We start from the raw sequence: 21,635 nt of genomic DNA on the forward strand, positions 1-21,635 counted from the left end.
CAGGCCTACGTCCTCGTTTTGTCCCTTCAATCTTTCTTGGCTTGTTATCTCCACTTTGGATATGCTCCCACACCCGGCCACCTGCAAACAAACCCAGACTGTCCATTCACTGTCCCAGTGGTTATTCTAGAGCTCACTCTTTCATCCTTGCCTTTTTTTCCCCGTATGCAACGCCTTCTGCGTGTTTTCTTTTTAATCCAAGCGTATTTATGATTTCGTTGTGTCATTTATGTATTATCATGTCACTTACAGGTTGAGATACATGTTATAAATTACTCTATGTTATGATCAGGGTATAATTTGAATTCCATGCATGTGCATTTCAGCGTGATAAAGGGGGCACTGGATCTGAAGGGCCTGATAGAGACTGCCCCTGACTCGTCACAAGGGGCCAGGCTTCCCACAGTCTTTTGCTAACTGACTAGGTGTCGTGTGCTTCTTGAGAAGGGACAGCTCGTTTTCTCCAGCAGGGCCTCACCTTGTAACGTGGCTACCTCTGAATTTCCGTTAAGGATGGTTATTTCCCCAAGTCACAGTGAATTTCACAGCTCTATTTGGAGGGGTTCACCCCTCCAGAATTACATGGAAATTCTCTTCTTACAACTCCCAAGTGAAGCCCTCTAAAGTGGGAGGGCTTTCTCCCCTGAGAAAGCTAGGAAGCGACTTTCACCACTGGCTAGTTACAAAAGGAGCCATCCCGGTGCCATGAAGATCGCTCTGCCGGCCCTGGAGGAAAGTGGGGGTGAAGACGGCTCCTCGACCAGCCCTGAGGTACAGACCAGTCTCACCCTCTCCCACGAGCCGTGTCACTGACCTTCACGGGGCAGGGCCTCTAGGAGAGATGGCCACAGCCCTGATGCCCAGGGTGGCCCTGCCGGAGCCTCTGGGGCCCTTACTGCACCCTCCCACCAGATGCGGGTGGGGCCGAGCACCTGCACCCTCACTGGCTGGGCTGAAGGCTGCATAACCACTAGCAAGAACTTGCCCCAGAGCTCTCTGGAGGGACCAAACAGGAGACCTTCCTGCTGGAGGAGGGTGAACTGACATGCACGAAATACAGGGTACAGGTCTTTACACTCAGCCCTGACTACCGCTCCCTCCTGTCCTGCTCACCGGCTCCGGCCCTTCACACAGCACAAGTCTCACTCAACATGTGAGCCACCCACAGCTGTTACTTTCACAGCGAGACCCCCTGTACTTAGGAAGAGACGTTCATCTATCTGCTCTTACCATATGTGTGCTAGAAGGTTCTGGGTGAGGCCCGAGTGCATGAAGATCTCCTTCACCTCCTGGCCGCTCACATAGCCGTCCAGGTCCAGGTCAGTCTTCAGAAATATCTCGTCAAATCGCATCTTGTCCGCCACTGGCACCACCCAGTTTACTGTTTGCTGAAAAGGTTTTTCAGAAGTTAATCCTCAAGCTTTTTATCACCTGCGAATACACACGATTAAAGTGTTTTCATGCTCATTTTAGCAGAAAACCCTCCATGAGCCAAGAGGGCAGACAGGATCCCTGTTCTGTAAGAGGGGAAACTGAGGCTCAGAGAGGTTAATGCTGACTCGGTCAGTATTACCCAGTGGCCAGTCTGCGCCTCTTTTCACCCCATCACAGTGCCCTGAAATCTTTGTACTGAGAGGGATGTGAAGACCCAGCAGGTCCTCCTACCAACAGCCCTTCCATCCCCGCTGCCTGGGACGGAAAGTGATCCCTTTCCAGGAGGGGGCTTCAAGTGTACCAGAGAGGACCCTCCTGACCACTCATTTTGGAAGGACTGTCTCCCGAGAGCCGGCCCAGCACCGATGCCAGCCTTCCTGGCCTTCTGTCCTCCACCTGCAGACCTTCTTTGCAGCGGCAGGGGCATTCTCAACGCCCACAGTTCCAGGATTCTGTACTCCATCCTTCTTTGACCCTGACCCCACTCCCTGCGACACAGCAGACCCCCTGTGAGGTGTCAGTACACACAAGGCACTGAGAGGTACTGAGTGAGGCTGATGTGAAAACTGCACCTGCATGACAGGCGGGCACTCAGGGCCCTGTGGTGCTGGTGGGGGAGCCCGGGCCTCTGAGGAGCACGCCCACCACCTGTGAGCGCCCCACATTCACGAGGACCCTGCTGTGGCAGACGAAGCTGAGAGCCCAGCGAGCTGCTGTGATTTCAGTGCATTGGGGCTCAGCCACCTCGTGCACCTGTGACCTCTTACACCACCTGCTCCAGTTCTACTTAAGAAAAGCAAATGCCAGGGTCCGCCAGGGCCAGAGCACCTCCAACTCAGAGGCATCCAGGCCCCTTGGGCACTTGGCGGCAGGCCTCTTCAATTGCTTATTCTGGGTGTGTCACCTCTGACCTTTGGGGCTCCCATCACAGCACGTTTCACAGCATCTCTGCCCCTTTTTGTAGAGATGTTTCCTTTCATCTGCTTTTCTGACCATGTCTCTCTTATCATCTAAATCAGTGGGATCCTGATATGAGCACCAGGAATCCAGAAAGCAATTTTGGGAAGAAAGGGACAACACATTACCCAGGGTTTGGGGTAGGGAGTAGAATGATTTAGGACAGCAAGGATTTATCAAAAAAAAAAAAAAAAAAAAAATCATCAGAATTTACGGACCAGATTCAAATTGCAAAGGCTCAGGCAGCGAGAACTGAGATAGCGTTTTACCTGCTGAATTACAGGAATTTTCTAAGCCACCTCAGGTCTGTCATTGAACAGTTCAGAGGAGACGCAAAGATGCACATAAAGGAGCTTTAATGAAGAGGCTTGCTGTCTTTAAGTCAAGAGCCTGGAACGAGCTCATATGCTGACACTGAGATGCCCACAGAAGGAGGAGCAATGGTCAGACAAGCTGAGCTGAGGCAGGATTGGTTTCTGGGTCCCATGGACCCCAACAGATCATGCCTCTGGGATGATGAGGGTCCAGACATTCGTTGCGCAAACACAATGAACTTGCTGCCTCATTTCTGGGGGTCTCAGGGTATGTCAGCAGCAAGAATCCGATGCCTACTTAGCTAAAAATCCAACACTGAACAATCTCCCCCTTGGAGCTGGGTCTCCTGGAAAGGGCTGGGTTTAAGGTCAGCTTAGCAGCTGTAGGCCTCTAGTCAATGGGAACAGACCCTGGTGGCTGGAAGGGGCTTCCCCTCACATATGGCCACGAGAGCTGGACTGGGCGGCCTTCTGGGGGCCCCAGGTAGGGTGTTGCTGCCCTGGGGATGAGGAAAGTGGGGGAGGGGAAAGCATGGAACTTGTGGGTCCACAGAAATGCCCATTCTCATGTCTGCAATTCCACCAACTGCCCCTCTTCCAAGAGGACAAAGACACCCCCACCTGTGACCCCCAGTAGCGGCCACTAGTACAACTGGTCTAGTCAGGGGGGTCAGCAGCATGCTCCTGGGATCTGGGGAGAGCTGCCAGATCACCAGGGGGTGGTATTATGAGGCTGGCTGGCCTGCACCCAACAACAACTTAGGCCCTGCCTGCTTCCTTGTCAGTAAAACATACCCCATCTAGCCTAACCTAGTACTTAAGAGCTTTCAGCAAGAATTCTGCAGACTCAAGGTGTTGGGTCTTGAAACACAGCAGCTCATGTAGGTCTAAGTAGCTGGCCTCAGCCCCACTTCTCTGACTCCATCTCACCATCCCCTGGCTCACCCTGCCTCAGCCTTTTTCCGGTTTCAAGGACACACGGAGCGTTTCCACTTCAGAGCCTTGCCATGCACTAGTCCTCAGATGGCTTATCATTCAGGTGTTAGCTCAGATGTCACCGCAGCAGCAGTAGCCTGCCAGCTGGCCCCACCTGTGGGAGCACGCCCCCCTCCTCACCCCAACACTTCCAGGCCAGGCCCTGCTCTGCTTTCTCACGACTGGTGGGCCTTCCTTAGTTTACCAATTTGCTTATCATCTGTCTCCCCACAGAGGGCAGGGGCCCATCACACAGTCACTGCAGCACCCCCAGGAAGTGCCGGGCACGGCTGGTGAGCTGGTAAAGGTGCCCAGGCTGGGCCATCTGAGGCTGGGCTCCTTCACAGAGAGCCGCATACAACTCACCAACCGGAAGCCACGCCTCTCCAACTGGCCAGAGTGGTGAGGGGAGTTGTGTTAGCCCCTATGACCAAGCCTCATCGACCCTCTCTGATCTCTTTTTTTTAACTCTAGGATGTGATAAGGTCCCTGAAAATGAGCCTTGCAAGTCGAATATTTAACTTTAAAATTATGTCACTATCAAGAGAAATTACTGTCTCATTATGCCTTTCTCGTTTTCATTTTTACCCTATTCCAAACTTGCATGGGGTGCTGGCTGGCCTTCTTGTCACAACTCATTGCTTTGCCTTTGAAACCACAAATGAGGCAGAAACTAAAGCATGATTCCACATGTAACTCACGTCCTTGCACGTTTTAGACAATCTCCAAGGTGCCCTTTTATAAAGAGCCCATTATGATGCTGCCTTTGCCAGAACAAGAAACGTCTTTTTTGACATATAAGATACTGCCACATGGAGAGCTAGAGCCCCCTCCTGTCTTCCTAACACGAGATGGATACCTCCCTTAATTACCTGATTACTCAACATATTTTTAATGAGCATCAGAGTACCAGAGATTCTTCTAGATGCTGAGATTATAACCAAGAACGAACTCTGGTCTCATGAAGCTAATGGCGGGGGGTTGGCGGGGGGGACTGGACAGATGATACATAATTAACCACATAACAGGCCAGCTGTGGGAAATCTAGAAGAGAGCAGGTAGAGGGTGGCTGGTCCAGGGTGTGGTCACACCAGGCTCCCCAGATGAGGTGCCCCGTGAGCAGAGGCCTCACGCCGCCAGGTGCCTCAGTATGCAATCTGGGGACGCGCCCTCCCAGCAGAGGGTCTGCCCGAGGCAGGAGGGGCAGAGGGGTGAGTAGTGCTGGGTGTGCTTGGGGAAAGGCGGTATTTATGTGTAAGTGAATGAGAAACTTAATTCTGAATCCCTGTTGCTATGGTCTGAATGTTTGTGTCCCCCCGCTCCCCTCAATTCATACGCTGGAAGTCCTAAGCCCCACTGTGATGGTATTAGGAAGTGGGGCCTTTGGGAGGTGATCAGGTCGTGAGGACAGAGCCCTCACGAATGGGATTAGTGCCCTTATAAAAGAGACCCCGGAGAGCTTCCATGGCCCTTCCGCCATGTGAGGACCCAGCAAGAGGACGGCCACCTGTGAACCAGGAATTGCCCCACCAAACACCGAATCTGTCGGCACCTTGATCTTGGACTTCCACCTTCCAGAACTGTGAGAAATAAATATCAGCTGTTTAGAAGCCATCCAGTCTACAGCATTGTTAGAGCAGCCAGAGAGGACTAAGACACCTATTGTAAAGATTTAATTTAATTACAGACTTTACCCTTCTCGGGTCACGAACTACTTGCTGCTGAGAAACATCTTGCTGGCACTCTACACAGCAGTGCAAACAGCTGCTCAAAGACGTGGCCACGCATGCAGAGGGCACCGTACCTGTGTTTGCTTGATACTGTGCTTAGGAGACAGGCTTCCAGTGCTGTTCAGGCTGCTGACGCTGCCATGCGAAGGCGTGGAGCGGAGGCTGTCTTTCGGTGGGGGGCTGGCAGGCAGGACAGGCACAGCTCCCGGGAACACTGTCTTCTTCCTCTTGGACGGTGGGATGAGGGATGGGGGCAGGGCGGAGGGCACAGGCTCCTTCTCGAGAGCTCGGTACACCAAGTGCATGGCCTGTGAGCACAAAAGAGAACGGCGTTCAGGTGGCGAGGCCCAGGGCCAGCGTGGGCAGAGGGCAGCTCTTTCAGGGGCTACAGTGATGTGATGAAGACTGCTCTTTTTGAGGTTGCTTCCAAATGGAACACAGTAAAAATCAACCTTTCTGATGAGCTACACTGCCAATGCATAATTTTCTAAGACATATGTTTAATCATGAGAGACTGAAATGAGTACAAAAGGAATACAATCATGCCAGACTCCACACATGTCCCTTCGCCACACAGCAAGGCCACTGTCTCCAGGTCTGACGACTTTCAAAGTAATGGAATGTGGAAGACTACAGACTCACCATGATAGTACACCTTAAACCTATATAGTGCTGTCTGTCAATTACATCTCGAGAAAACTGGAAGGGGAAAAAAAGACACACCATGAGAGCTGCATGTACTTCAAGATATCCAGGAGACAGAAAACTACCCAAAAGGGTGTGTGTGCTAAGGATGGACAGGTGGCTCTCCTGCTCGAGGTAGGCAGGGGAAAATAAACTTTGTCTAAAACAAGGATTGAAAAGTCTGTTTTAAAAAGTAACAAAACCAAACCGAAATGACAACCGCCCCCTCCACTTCAAACTAGTCTTTAAGTTGCTACCAACAGATCATTAACACAGGTAAAAATTTACAGTCACTTAAAAACTGTACTAAACGCCAAACTCAGCTAGTGATGAAAAGAAACACAAAATGACACAACTCTAAGACTCACTTATAAAAGAATATAAATCTTGGCTGAAATGATGAGAAATGATAAAAACAAAAGTAGAAATTCAGGGCTCATGAGGCTATGAGGAGAGAGGCGTGTTCCTGGGTTCACTCCAGGCCAATCACCCCTTCCTGGAGCCCACCCCAAAGGCAGTTCAATGATACTAACTAACACCTGAAGTCAAATACCGTCAAAAGAAATATAAAAACAAATAATGAGGGACTTGGGGGAGGCGGGATGGGGAGTTAGTGTTTCATGGGGACGGAGGTTTAGCTTTGCAAGGTAAAAAGAGTTCTGGGGATGGATGGTGGTGATGGTTGCACAACCATGTGAATGTATTAATACCACTGAACCGTACACTTAAAAATGGTTATGATGGGACTTCCCCGGTGGTCCAGTGGTTAAGACTCCATGCTCCCAATGCAGGGGGCCGGGGTTCAATCCCTGGTCAGGGAATTAGATCCCACATGCCGCAACTAAAAGGATCCCACGTGACACAACGAAGATCCCACACGCGGCAATGAAGATCCCACGTGCCGCAACTAAGACTACGCACAGCCAAATAAATATTTTTAAAACTAAATAAAAATGGTTATGATAGTAAATTTTGTTATGCGGTAAATTTTGTTATGCGTATTTTACCACAATAAAAAAAATAATCATGGACAGCTAGTGAAAAGAACAGGATGATGGAGAAACGTGGAAAATGCTCAAAGTAAAAAAGGCAAAACAGAGTTGATGTGTGGGGGAAAAAAACACAACTGAGTACTATGGGGTGTGAGGGATTATGAGTGGAATTGTAAGAGAGATTTATAATTTCCTTGGCAGATGGCTTAAATTTAACCTAGAAGTTTAAAATCTCAAAGGCTTTACACCATTGTATAGTAAGATAATAATAAGCTTTCATTCATTTGTATGTTGTAAAATCACATTTTAAAGACATTTAAAATCCCTAAAACAGAAGATGTATCTTAGGGATATTGATATAGTTCATCGTTTTCTATGACTTAGGAATTCCCAGCTTTTTTTTTTTTCTGCTTGAACCTTATTACTGTTTATTAGAGCACTGTCCTTAACTACAAGGGGCTACTTTATTCTACTTTGAGATTTAACAGAATGAGATGAGTGAATAAATCTCATGAACAGGAGAGAAGGACCAAAGATGTGAGGAAGGAGAGGGGAAGGGAGAAAGAAAAAGAGGGACAGAATGACGTGGGCCCAGGGTGGGGAGGCGAGAGCCAGGCAAAGTCAGTGCAGCAGGCAGCTGGGAGAGGTGAATGGTGAGCTACGGGGGTGTGGAGGGAGGGCAGCTGAATGGGAAGGCAGCCCATAGGACAGAAGAGCCCCAGTCCTCACATAGATCTAGCACTGCTGCTAAAAGGAGAAGAGGGTGGGAGTGTCAGGGCTCTGGCATGAACAGAAGCAGATGTGGAAGTAGACGGCAGGCTGCTAGGGCACCTGGTGGGCATGTCTACACATATGCCTACTTCCCAGCTCTGTCTGCTGAGAAGGCCTGGAAGCAGTGGCATCCCAGGGGCACTGAACACCCCAGTGCCCAGATCCTGGTTTCTAATACCATTCTCCACTATAAGGAACTGGGGGTCCCTGGAAAAATGGCTGATGATGCAGCTGAGAGAAGGGATGTACAGGAAGAGCCAGGAAAATCCTATCATGCCAAAAGTAAGCAAATGCTCAAGAATGATATGATGCGACCAAATGACAAAGGAGTCAGCTGGGAGGAACTCCCACTGGGCAAAATAAATCATGCCAGTAAAGGATTATAAACCATGGAACAGAGAACAGAGGACACATCCATAAGTCCACTCTGATATGAACAAGTTCCTTCAAGTAGAAGGCCAGCTAGAAAATGTGCAAGGAATGACAGAATTAGAAAATCATCATCTGGCAACTACCAGAAACCTGACTGATTCAGGTGAGACTCCTGGGAGGATGCAAGAACTAGCAGGTGAGAGTTGTAGGGGTAACAGGGTATTCAGTCTCCACGTGTCTCTCATGAAAGATTGAGCACAAAGGAAAAGAGAGAATCCTGAAGCCTCCACCCCGACGTTGATCAAGGTCGGGTCAAGGTTGACATCAAGGTAGTAAGACATCACATGTCCTATCGATGTCATGTGCCCTGGGGAGAACAAGCATCACCTCGGTGGGGACCTGCCACACAAAAGTGCATTGCCTGGATCATCATCAGGAAACAGCAGACAACCCTGCTCCGAGGGAGACGCTACAAACCACTGGCCTTAAAAATGCCCACATGGCCATGAAACACAAAGACAGATGCAGGAGCTGATCCAGATTATAAGAACACGAGGCTGGGGCTTCCCTGGTTGGCGCAGTGGTTGAGAGTCCGCCTGCCAATGCAGGGGACACGGGTTTGTGTCCCGGTCCGGGAAGATCCCACGTGCCACGGAGCAGCTAGGCCCGTGAGCCATGGCCGCTGAGCCTGCGCGTCCGGAGCCTGTGCTCCGTAACGGGAGAGGCCACAGCAGTGAGAGACCTGCGTCCCGCGCAAAAAAAAAAACCCGTGAGCCATGGCCGCTGAGCTGCGCGTCCGGAGCCTGTGCTCCGTAACGGGAGAGGCCACAGCAGTGAGAGACCTGCGTCCCGCGCAAAAAAAAAAAAGAACACAAGGCTGTAGTCTCTTTCACTATAAAGGACATTTTGGGAACAATTGGCAAAATGTGAATAATATCCTTAGATTAGATAATAGATTAATACAATAATAGATATACTAATATATAACATATATGATATAAACTATCATAATAGATACTGTAATAAATTAGACAATGTCAATTTCCTGATTTTGAATTGGACAGCAGTTATGTAAGAGAATTCTCTGGTGTGGGGATACAGACACTGGAGTATTTCAGGATGAAAAGGCCCATGTCTGAAACTTCCTTCAAATGGTTCAAAGGGAAAATTGTGTATACATATCCATGTATACATTCATATGCAAATGAGAGAGAAGGAGGGAGAGAGGGAAAAGGATAAAACAGTGTAGTAAAACAGCAACACCGGGGAATCTGAGTGAAGATTCGAAAGAATTCTCTGTCAAATTACACCCAAATTATGTCAAAATAAACATTTAAAAAATTAAACAAGAAACCCCCACATGAGCTGCACATCTGCTTCCTCAGCAGAGTGGGAGAGGAGAGGCACAGCAGGCGCCTACCACAGCAAACTCATCTCTGTCCAGGTGCCCGTCCTTGTCGATGTCACTGAGGTCCCAGACCTGCAAGGGAAGGGAGCAGCAAGGCTTAGCAGGCGGTGGCACCAAGGGCTACCAAGGGTTACTGCTGGGAGGAAGGGCCTGTGTGGCAGCACGCATGCCCACCAGAACTCAGATTTTGACTGCACACCAGGGCTAAGACAAGGCAATCAAAATGCATTTAAGAACCAGTCTGTAGGTTCTCTGAAAAACCATCATACTGTCAATTCCAAGATCCTTTCCACCATATTAACATTCATTTTCTCTAACAAATGATCATGATTATAATCACGTCCACCCTGATTTTTAGATTCTTTGGTTTTGGTGCAGGTGTTGCTCTGAACACAAGCCCGCCTTCCCGCCCCCACTGACTCACACACACACACACAGACACACACACATCTAGCCCCTGCCCCCATTCACGGCAGGGCCACGGGAATGCATTTGAGTAGGTCTGTGGGATCTTGTCTCCTCTCCCCTATCAGTGGATGGTGAGAAAGATCCCACAAAATATGCCAGGCCGACCTAGCATCCTGAAAGACAAGGCAGGTATGGATCAAAGGCTGTGTGCTGGGTTTTCTAAAGTACAACCAAGGCACTAGCTTCCTGACCCAAGTCAGCCCTCCAGGACCAGCAGCCTGTCTGACTTGGACAGTGCTACACATGGCACCAGTGCCCAGAGCCAGGCAGAAGCCCAGGGTCCATCTGAGATGCTACATATGCTGGTACCTGCCCCCTCAATCAATCACTAGGATCTTCAGCCCAGGGATGTTTCTCACATCTGGACCCTCCTCTTCACCCCCTGCTGCTGTGTCCTTGGCTTGGGCCTCTCCAACACTCCACAGAGGCCAGAGCTTCCAGCTGGCCTCCCTGCCTCTAGTCCTGTACCCAAGGTAACCACAGGACCTGCTCTAGAATGCACTCTCACCCCACCTCACCCTGCTGACGGCATCCAGACCCTGTGCACATAGAGACCACTGTGCCCTTAGCTGGTCCCTCAACCCCAGCCCAGTCTCCTGGGACTCCACCTTGATCTCTAGGGACTTCAAATTGTTCGCAGTCCCCTCAAGCATATGGATGCCCTTTTAAAGGTGTCTGGCACCCGGCTGAGTGTTTTATGTCTTTGGTCTCAATTTAAGAAGCAGAATCTCAGAAGACTAATGTTCCCAAAAATATGGCACATACAGGCCTTCCTGACTCCACAGTCCTCCCCTGCCACAGCACCACTGATATTCGGGGCCAGATCATCTCTGTGGTGGGACATCCTGTGCATTACAGGACACTGAGAAGCAACCATGACCTCAACCTACCTGATATCAGTAACATCCAACCCAGGTGGGACAACCAAAAATGTCTCCAGGTACTGCTCAACATCCCCCGGGGGTAGAACCGCCTGGTGAGAATATCAGCCGTACTCAGCGTGCCAGGCTGCCTCTGCTCATGCTGTCTTGTGCCCGGCCTTCTCAACCCGTCATCTGCCACCTGTTCCTTCCCTCTAAAGGCTATAACCCAGGGGCAGCTACTCTAGGCAGCCTTCCCTGCCTGCCCTGTACCCCTCTGCTCTGGCGGGTCGGGAACCTCCCCTTCTACCACTGTCCCCAGCAAGCAGAACCATGATTATCAGGGAGGCAATGGTTGTGGGGGGGTGGGGAGCACCAGGGAAGAGTGCAGGCTCTGGGGACCACCAGGACCTCATTCCCTTCTCCATGCAACCCTGAGCGACTAACCAGCCACTCTGAAGGACCCCCATTTCCTCACATGGAAAATGGAAGTGACACCATCCATAACAAAGTAGTTGCAAGTACTTGGTGACTTCATTCCTGCAAAGCGCTAGAATAGGATCTAGCACATACTAAGCCCTCAATAAATACTAAGATCTTAACTATTACTTACTTATTTGATCTCCTGGACTGTACTTAATTTCATCCCCATTTTCCCAGTGCTCAGTACAAAGGTGGCCCAGAGCAGACTCCGAAAAATGCTTCTTCTGAATGACTAAATGGATGCATAATGCGTGGGTGCAGGAATGCACAGGTGAATGAGTGTGTGCACAGATCCAAGGATGGATGCCTGAGTGCACTGATGCATACATGCACAGATGGATGGGTGCATGGACACGGGTGCATGCATGGGTGTGAATGCACGCATGCATGGATGGGTGCGTGAATGTGGATGCATGCGTGGATGGATGGGTGCATGGACATGGATGCATGCATACAGATGCATGCATGTGTGAACGGGTGCACGTGTGGGTTGATGCTTGGAGGGAGGGAGAGACCGAGAGAGGAGCAGATGAGAAGTGACCCCTGTGGACAAGACCTGGAGCCAAGGTAGAAGATCTGCAGAACCCACCCTTCCTAGCCGTAGCTCCCTTTCTAATAAAGCACACTCCACCTCTGTTGATCTCTTTGTCTTGTTCAGGATTTGGCTCTACAACATTACTACACCCAACTTTCAGGTATTTTGAAGAACTGTCACACTGTGCAGGAGCAGATCACCCCATCCTGCCTCATAAAGACCACTGGTGATCAGCGTGGGTCCCCATCATAGGCCTCCGTCTACACCACACCACAGCCAAAAAGAAGACAAAGGGATCTGTGAGATCCCCTTTCTTAGTGGCCTCATTTCAAAACAAAGTCCTATCTGGATCCTATCAAATGGGCCAGTATCTGCAAAAGTGATATTCAAACAGGAAAATTATTAGGTGAATCCAAGTGGGTAGGAATTTGCACCTTTCCCCATGGTTCTACCAAACGTCATGAGCCAGACCCACAGGCGTGGCCTGGGGCAGCAGGGACCATGCTCCACTCTCCTGCTCTAGGTCTGCACCTGCCACATCAGCAATTCCATCCAGAGAGATGACAACATCCATCCCCTCTCGACCCAGAGCGGGAAACTCAGCACAGAGATAGCCATGCAGAACTGGGCTTTGTGCACAGACCAAACATGAGGGGCCATAACGCAAACCCATTAGAAGGAAAACAGTCTGGTTTAGAAACCTGTATCTAAAAAACTTGTATTTAATAGGAACAAAACTGAGGCTTCTTTTTTTAATAAAAATGGGGGGAATGCATAAAATGTTATCTAAACTTGCAGCAGAATTGAAAGTACCTTTACCTTAGGTTCATAGGCAGGAAAAAAAAAAAAAAAAAGAAAAGAAATACAGACATATATGCCCATACTCTTCCCCTAGAAGCACAAGGCAGAGTGGGAAATCACAGTCTGGGTTTGAGTCCCAGCTCTGCCTGCCCCAAGCCCTGGGTAGTGAGTGCATTTCTCAGGCTGCTCCCCATGTGTGCTGGGGAGCTTCTGTGAGCTGCACCCTGTGAGGCCCCAAGCCAGCCCAACTGCAGCAATTGCTCCACCCATGTTGGCTCTTATGAAACCCAACATTGCATGGCTGTGCAGCAAGGCCTCGAAGTGTCCGTCGGGGGTGAGCATGGGGCTGACTGGATTCAGCAGCAGTGCCCGGTGTGAGAGAACCACTTACCCTACCCAGGACATCAAGAGGCAGCTTTGAGTTCATGAGGACTGGCTTGACTTTGTCTCCAGAAAGCAAACCACTGATGGGTAAGAGGCTTTCAAAAATTCCATCAAATTTTGCCTTTTCTTCTACCTAGTTGGAAAGAAACAGCCTGAGTGAAAAAGTGTGCGAGTCCAAAATGAGCCCTGGCCTGAAGCTGATTGAAAATGGGCAAGGACACAGCGCTGGGCTCACCTAAGAGTACAGGACTGTCCTACTGCACTTCCAGAGTGAACTCTAGCCAGAAGGATACAGCCCTCTGGTGACTATGGATCTGGTGGCCAAGGTCAACAGGGGAGAGAGGAGCTGGGCTTCACTCTCTGCCACAGGCGATGCCTGGAAGACCAAGGTCATTCCTACATACCTCCTAGCTCACTAGGATGAGAAAGATGAAAGAACGAAGAACTAAATCTGGACATCAATCCATAGAACTTAAACAACTAAAGAACCAAATATAAAAATAAACCAAAGATGTAAGCAACTAATTATCAAAATCAACTTTAAGCATAAGAAGTCCTCTGTGTCTGACAATAAAAAATAAATAAATAATAAAGCTCCTCAGGAACAGAGTGAAGGGCTGGGCAGGGTTTGCAATGCAGACTAGCAGCCTCTACCATTCTGAAATACAAAATGTGGGCAGCATGTAAAGGGAGCTGTCAGTGAGGAGGGTCTGGGCAGGGGCCTCCAGTCTGCCCTCCTATGGAAATAAAGCCTGTGGCAAGGAGAAGTGAGGATACGGCAAACCTCTCACCACTCTGACAACAAGCTGGAGCCACTGGGAGCCCTAGGAAAATACTCTCGACAAGTGTCCATCAATGGAACAATGGAACAGTGGATAAACAAAATGGTCCATCCACACAATGGAACATTATTCAGCCATTAAAAGGAATAAAACACTGATGCACACTACAATATGGATGAACCATAAAAGCATTACGCAGAATGAAATAAGTCAGTTACAAAAAGATAAATGCTCTATGACTCCACCTACATGAGGTCCCTAAAGTACTCAGATTAATAGACAGAAAGTAGCATGGTGGGTGCCAAGGGTTGGGGGAGGGGGAATGGAAAGTTAGTGTCTAATGGGGACAGAGTTTTATTCTGCAAGATGAAAACATTCTAGAGATGGACAGTGGTGATGATTACACAACAACGTGAATGTGTCTAACACTACTGAACTATACACTTAAAAATGGTTAAGATGGACCTCTAGGACAACTTCAAGCATACTAACATTCACATCATAAGGGTCCCAGAAGGAGAAGAGAGAGAGAAAGGGACAGTGAGCTTATTTCAAGAAAGAGCTGAAAATTTCTGTAACCTGGGGAAGAAAACACATATCCAGGTCCAGGAAGCACAGAAAGTTCCAAATAAGATGAATCCAAAGAGGTCCACACCAAGGCATCATAATTAAAATGGCAAAAATTAAAGATAAAGAGAGAATCTTAAAAGCAACAACATAAAAGCAACTAGTTACATACAAGCAAAGTCCCATAAAACTGCTGACTTTTCAGCAGAAATTTTACAGGCCAGAAGGAACAGGCACAATATATTCAAAGTGCTGAAAGAAAACACTTACAACCGAGAATACTCTCTACCCAGAAAGATTATCATTCAGATTTGAAGGATAAATAAAGAGTTTTACAGACAAGCAAAAGTAAGAGTTCAGCACCACTAAACAAGCCTTATGAGAAATGTTAGAGATTTCTCTAAGTGGAAAAGAAAAGGCCACAACTAGAAACAAGAAAATTATGAAAGGAAAAATATCTCATTGGTAAAGGCAAACATACAGTAAAGGTAGGGATTAACCACTTATAAAGCTAGTAGGAAGGTTAAAAGACCAGTAGTAAAATCATCTATTTCTATAATAAGTAGTTAAGAAAAACACAAAATAAGAAGATGCAAAATACGATGTCAAAAACAAAATGTGGTGAGGGGAAGTAAAAATGTACGATTGTTAGAATGCATTCAAACCTAAGAGAGCATCAACTTAAAATACTCACCTATGCAAACGTTGTCATACATGAACCTCACAGTAACCACAAACCAAAAACCTATAATGGATCTACAAAGACACAAAAGAGAAAAGCATCCAAACACAACACTAAAGAAAGTCACCAAATCACAAGGGAAAAGAGCAGAAGAAAAAAGGAACTCGGACTTGGCGCAGTGGTTAAGAATCCGACTGCCAATGTAGGGGACATGGGTTTGAGCCCTGGTCCGGGAAAGATCCCACCCCACGGAGCAACTAAGCCCGTGCGCCACAACTACTGAGCCTGCGCTCTAGAGCCCATGAGCCACAACTACTGAAGCCCACGTGCCTAAAGCCCGTGCTCCACAACAGGAGAAGCCACCACAATGAGAAGCCCACACACCACAACGAAGAGTAGCCCCCGCTCGCTGCAACTAGAGAAAGCCCACGTGCAGCAAGGAAGACCCAACACAGCCACAAATAAACAAATAAATTTAATTTTTTTAAAATGGGAATAACACCACCAAGAATTAGAAAAGCATGCATTTAAAAAAAAGAAAAAAAGGAACAACAACAATAAAACTACCAAAACGAACTGAAAACAATGAACAAAATGGCAATAAGTACATACCTATCAATGACTACTTTAAATGTAAATGGACTAAATGCTCCAATCAAAAACCATGGAGTGGCTGGATGGATAAAAAACAAGACCCATCTATATGCTGCCTTTAAGAGACTTCAGATCTAAAGACACACACAGACTGAAAGTGAGGGGTTGGAAAAAGATATTCCACACAAATGGAAATGAAAAGAAAGCTGGGGTAGCAATATTTACATCAGACAAAATAACTGTAAAACACAGACTGTAACAAAAGACAAAGAAGGGCATTACATAATGATAAAGGGGTCAATCCAACAAGAAGATATAACAATTGTAAACACAGATATGCACCCAACATAGAAGCACCAAAATACCTAAAGCAAATATTAACATAAAGGGAAAAACTGACAGTAATACAATAATAATTGGGAATTTTAACACCCCACTTACATCAATAGATCATCTAAACAGAAAATAAATAAGGAAAGAATGGCCTTAAGTGATACATTAGATCAGATGAAATTAATAGATATATATAGAACATTCCATCCCCAAACAGCAAAATACACATTCAAGTGCACATCGGACATCCTCCAGGACAGCTCACACACTACAGCACAAAGCAAGTCTCAATAAATTTAAGACTGGAATCATATCAGTCTTTCTGACCACAACAGTATGAGACTAGAAATCAACTACAGGACAAAAAACTGCAAAAAACACAAACACATGCATTCTAAACAATATGTTACTAAACAACCAATGGGTCACTGAAGAAATCAAAGAGAAAATCAAAAAATACCTGGAGACAAATGAAAATGGAAACAAAGTGATCCAAATTCTGTGGTATACTATTGTAAATCAACTATATTCCAGTAAATTTTAAATATTTTTTAAAAAACCTATGGTATAGAGCAAAAGCAGTTCTAAGAGGGAGTTTACAGTGTTACAAGCCTACCTAAGGAAACAAGAAAAATCTCAAACAATCTAACCTTACACCAAAAGATACTAGAAAAGGAAAAACAAACAAAACCCAAAGTTAGTAGAAGGAAGGAAATAATAAAGATCAAAGCAGTAATAAATGAAAAAGAGACCAAAAAGACAATATAAAAGATCAATGAAAGTAAGAGCCGGTTCTTTGAAAAGATAAACAAAATTGATAAGCCTTTAGCCAGACTCATCAAGGAAAAAAAAAAGGGCCTAAATAAATAAAATCAGAAATAAAACAGGAGAAATTATAATTGACACCACAGAAATACAAAGGGTAATAGGGGATTACTATGAACAATTATATGCCAACAAGTTGGAAAACTTAGAAGACATGGATAAATTGCTAGAAATGTATACTCTCCCAAGACTGAATTAGGAAGAAATAGAAAATGTAAACAGACTGATTACCAGTAATGAAACTGAATTAGTGATTTTAAAAACTCCCAACAAAGTCCAGGAACCAGACAAATTCTATGAAACATTTAAAGAAGAGTTAACACCTATCCTTCTCAAACTACTGCAAAAAATTTAAGAGGCAGGAAAGCTTCCAAACTCATTCTACAAGGTCAGCATCACCCTGATACCAAAACCAGACAAAGAAAATTACAGGCCAATATCACTGATGAATATAGATGCAAAAATCCTCAATAAAATATTAGCAAACCAAATTCAACAATACATTAAAAGGATCATACACCATGATCAAGTGGAATTTATTCCAGGGATGCAAGGATGGTTCAATATCAATAGCACAACATTAACAAATTGAAGAATAAAAATCATATGATCATCTCAATAGTGCAGTAGAAGCTTTTGAGAAAATTCAACATCCATTTGAGATAAAAACTCTCCAGAAAATGGGTAGAGAAGCCACATAATTCAACATAATAATGGCCATATATGATAAGCCCACAGCAAACATTATACTCAATGGTGAAAGGCTGAAAGCATTTCCTCTAAGATCAGGAACAAAACAAGGATGCCCCCACTCTTGCTACTTTTCTTTAACATGGTATTGGAAGTCCTGGATGCAATAATCAGACAAGAAATAAAAGGAATCCAAATTGGAAAGGAAGAAGTAAAACTGTCCCTGTTTGCAGATGACCTGATACTATACATAGAAAATCCTCAAGACACCACCAAAAAAATACTAGAGCTCATCAATGAATTTGTTGCAGGATACAACATATACAGAATTCTGTTGCATTTCTGTACACTAACAACGAACTATCAGAAAGAGAAATTAAAGAAACAATCCCATTTACAGTTGCATCAAAAACTATAAAATATCTAAGAATAAATCTAACTAAGGAGGTAAAAGATCTATACTCAGAAAACTGCAAGACACTGATGAAAGAAACTGAAGACAACACAAACTGATGGAAAGATATATCGTGCTCATGGATTGGAAGAATTAATATTGTTAAAATGACCATACTACCCAAGGCAATCTACAGATTCAATGCAATCCCTATCAAAATACCAATGAGATTTTTCAAAGAATGAGAACAAATAGTTTTAAAATTTGTATTAAATACAAAGGACTCCAAATAGACAAAACAATCTTGAGAAAGAACAGAGCTGGAGGTATCAAGCTCCCTAACTGATGTTACAAAACTACAGTAATCAAAACAGTATAGTACTGGCACAAAAAACAGACACAAAGATCAATGGAACAGAACAGAGAGCCCAGAAATAAACCTATGCACTTATGGTCAGTTAATGTAAGACAAAGGAGACAAAAATAGACAATGGAGAAACGACAATGTCTTCAATAAGTGGTACTGGGAAAACTGGACAGCTACATGTGAAAGAATGAAATTAGAACATTTTCTTACACCACATACAAAAATAAGCTCAAAATGGATTAAAGACCTAAATGTAAGACCAGAAACCAGAAAACTCCTAGAAGAAAACATAGGCAGAACACTCTTTGACATAAATCATAGCAATATTTTTTTTGGATCTGTCTCCTAAAGCAAAGGAAACAAAAGCAAAAATAAAGAAATGGGACCTAATTAAACTTAAAAGCTTTTGCACAGCAAAGAAAACCACCAACAAAATGAAAAGGCAGCCTACTGAATGGGAGAAGAGATTTACAAATGATTTATCTGATAAGGGGTTAATATCTAAAAATACACAAAGAACTTATTCAACTCAATATCAAAAAACAACCTGATTACAAAATGGGCAGAGGATCTGAACAGACAGGCTTCCAAGCAAGACATACAGGGCTTCCCTGGTGGCACAGTGGTTAAGAATCCGCCTGCCAATGCGGGAGACACGGGTTCGATCCCTGGCCGGGAAGATCCCACATGCCGCGGAGCAACTAAGCCCGTGCGCCACAACTACTGAGACTGCACTCTAAAGCCCATGCTCTGCAACAAGTGAAGCCACGACAACGAGAAGCCCGCACACCGTAACGAAGAGTAGCCCCTGCTTGCCTCACCTAGAGAAAGCCCATGTGCAGCAACGAAGACCCAACACAGCCAAAAATAAAAATAAATAATTTTTTAAAAAAAGATAGTGAACTTTATATTATGTGTATTTTACCACAATTTTAAAAAAAAAAAAGAGAGAAAAAACTGAAATCAGAGCACAAGCAGACACTGTGTACTCGAGTCACAATAAGCACTGAGAATCCCAACTCCCTTCATCCGCCTGGAGTGTGGGACTCTCCCTGGATCTGTCAGACTCGCCGGCTCAGGCTTCAGGAAGCCCAGGAACTTCCACCACAGAAAAGAACATTAACACTTGTCACCGTTTCTCTGAATGGACTGCAAGCTCTCTGCCCCACCACGGTGCCATTCCTGCCCCAACTCCCCTCTTCAAGGCCTCACAGGCTCCTCAGCCGCCAGCTCTTCTCTTGAGGCCTCAACACAGTTCCTGCCAGAAAGGGGCCGAAACGGTTCAAGGAATAACAAGATCCCTTTGGCACCATTTTCACAACAAAGCAGCTGCTTTTCAAAGTAGGCGCCGTGCAACTGGACTACAGAGAAAGAAATCCTTCGGCACTGCAGCAACATGCTTGATTGCTCACAAAGGCAACTTCCTGACCCCTCAGTCACCTGAGGCCTCTGCCTGCCCTGTCCCTGCATGGACCTCTCCCATCTAAACCCTTTTAAGGAGGGAACACACCAACCCCATAAAAAGGGACAAAAAAGCACTTGGGGCTGGGGGGTGGGTGAGGGGTGTCTACTTCATAGCAGGACTGCTATTAATGTCAGTATTTAAACCAGATAAAAGTGAGGAAATGTGACAACCCGCTCACAGTGAGTTGGGAGGAGGTCTTATTACTGGGAGACTGTCTCCAAGCCATACACAAGTTGCCTTCTGGAGTATATTCCGCACTTATTAGGAGACACCACTCGTTTTTCTTTCTAGGAGCAGTAACACAGCTGTACAGTCACAACATCCTGTCTTAAAAAGAACACATTGTTGAGAGAAGCTTTTCAAAAAGCAACAGGAGCAAAACAGAAAGGAAAGAATTATAACGCATAAACTGGCTGGAAATAAGGAAGAAAGCTACGAAGACATCCTGGAAGTCTTCATGCTTGAGAGTTCTCACAATTTCTCCTTCTATCCTGATTATCCAACCCAAGCAGCAAAACCACAGAACATGACCTAGAAATACGAGATTTCAACTGTAAACATTTCAGAGTCCAACATCTGAAACTTAGCTAACTGCCTTAGTAGGCAACACCCAATTATAGGAAAAGGGGATAGATAGCCTTTGAAAAGACTCTAATTTGGAAAAGTATTTTGTCCAACTTCTGTGGCATACTCACTCTGAAACAGAGTGGATGATACAATTGTCCTATGAAATGTTCTGAACGTCATAAATGGCTAAACGACTGCAGGTGAAAGACAGCCAAGGGGCGCCTTCCCCGGTCACTTACCCTCACAGCCCAATGGGCCTCTGCAGAAGGCGGCGTGACCATCAAAGGGCTGCTGGTGTCGTGCTGAGGAGAAAGAGATACATTGCACTGTAGCTGGCACAGAATTCTACTACTGGAGGATGTGTTCACTATAAGGATACACATTTCAAAGTGCTTTCAAAAAGGAGAAAAACCTCAGAAAGTTAAACACAGGATTACCATATAACTCAGCAATTCTACTCCTAGGTATAGACCCAAAAGAACTGAAAACAGGTGTGCAAACAATTCCTTGTGCATGAATTATTACGTCCACCAACAGACGAATGGATAAACAAAATGGGGTAGACCACACAATGCAATCTTATTCAGCAACAAAAAGGAATGAAGCACTGACACATGCTACAATGTGGATGAACCTTGAAAATATTACGCTGAGTGAAAGAAGCCAGCTGTATGACTCTATAAAATGTCCAGAACAGGCAAACGCATAGAGACAGAAAGCAGATTAGTGGCTGCCAAGGGTTGGGGGAGGGGGAAATAGGGAATGATTATTTAATGGGTGTAGAGTTTTCTTTTGGGGTGACGAAAATATTCTGGACCAGATAGAAGTGATGGTTACACAATATTGTGAATGCACTAAATGTCACCCAATTGTTCATTTTTAAACAGTTAATTTTAGATTATGTAAATTTCCCTGCAATTAAAAAAAAATTAAAAAGAGGGAGAGAGAAAACATGGAGAGATAGATAAATAGATGATATTAGAAGCACGTGAACTTGAAGGATTTTGACACTTACAAACTTAGGCGGCGGCATGTTCAAATTCAGATTGCTCAAGGTAACTTCGTGGCCGCTCTGTGCACAGGCCACTAGTCTCAGTGCAACATAGAAACCCTGCAAATCCAAAAAAGGCGGAGGCGTAAACCCCACCCAGCTGGCAGCGGCAGTGGCAGAGCTGTCTGCAGCAGTGGGCTTTAGGGAAAG

The 21,635-nt window shown here is 45.8% G+C and overlaps 1 protein-coding gene across 1 annotated transcript in view; it reads right to left on the reverse strand.

Annotated features, from left to right (window-relative positions):
- EPS15L1 (epidermal growth factor receptor pathway substrate 15 like 1) overlaps nt 1–21,635 on the reverse strand; it is a 95,377-nt gene that overhangs the window by 48,065 nt on the left and 25,677 nt on the right. Inside the window, exons 5-10 of the mRNA XM_007460989.1 lie at nt 21,450–21,545; nt 20,674–20,736; nt 13,176–13,301; nt 9,650–9,709; nt 5,485–5,718; nt 1,231–1,388 (exon numbers count right to left, since the gene is read on the reverse strand). Coding sequence (XP_007461051.1) covers nt 1,231–1,388; nt 5,485–5,718; nt 9,650–9,709; nt 13,176–13,301; nt 20,674–20,736; nt 21,450–21,545 — 737 coding nt within the window. The remainder of the gene's footprint in view (nt 1–1,230; nt 1,389–5,484; nt 5,719–9,649; nt 9,710–13,175; nt 13,302–20,673; nt 20,737–21,449; nt 21,546–21,635) is intronic.

This window comes from Lipotes vexillifer, unplaced genomic scaffold (genome assembly GCF_000442215.2).
Source record: "Lipotes vexillifer unplaced genomic scaffold, Lipotes_vexillifer_v1.1 scaffold469, whole genome shotgun sequence".
Taxonomy (NCBI): Eukaryota; Metazoa; Chordata; class Mammalia; order Artiodactyla; family Lipotidae; genus Lipotes; species Lipotes vexillifer.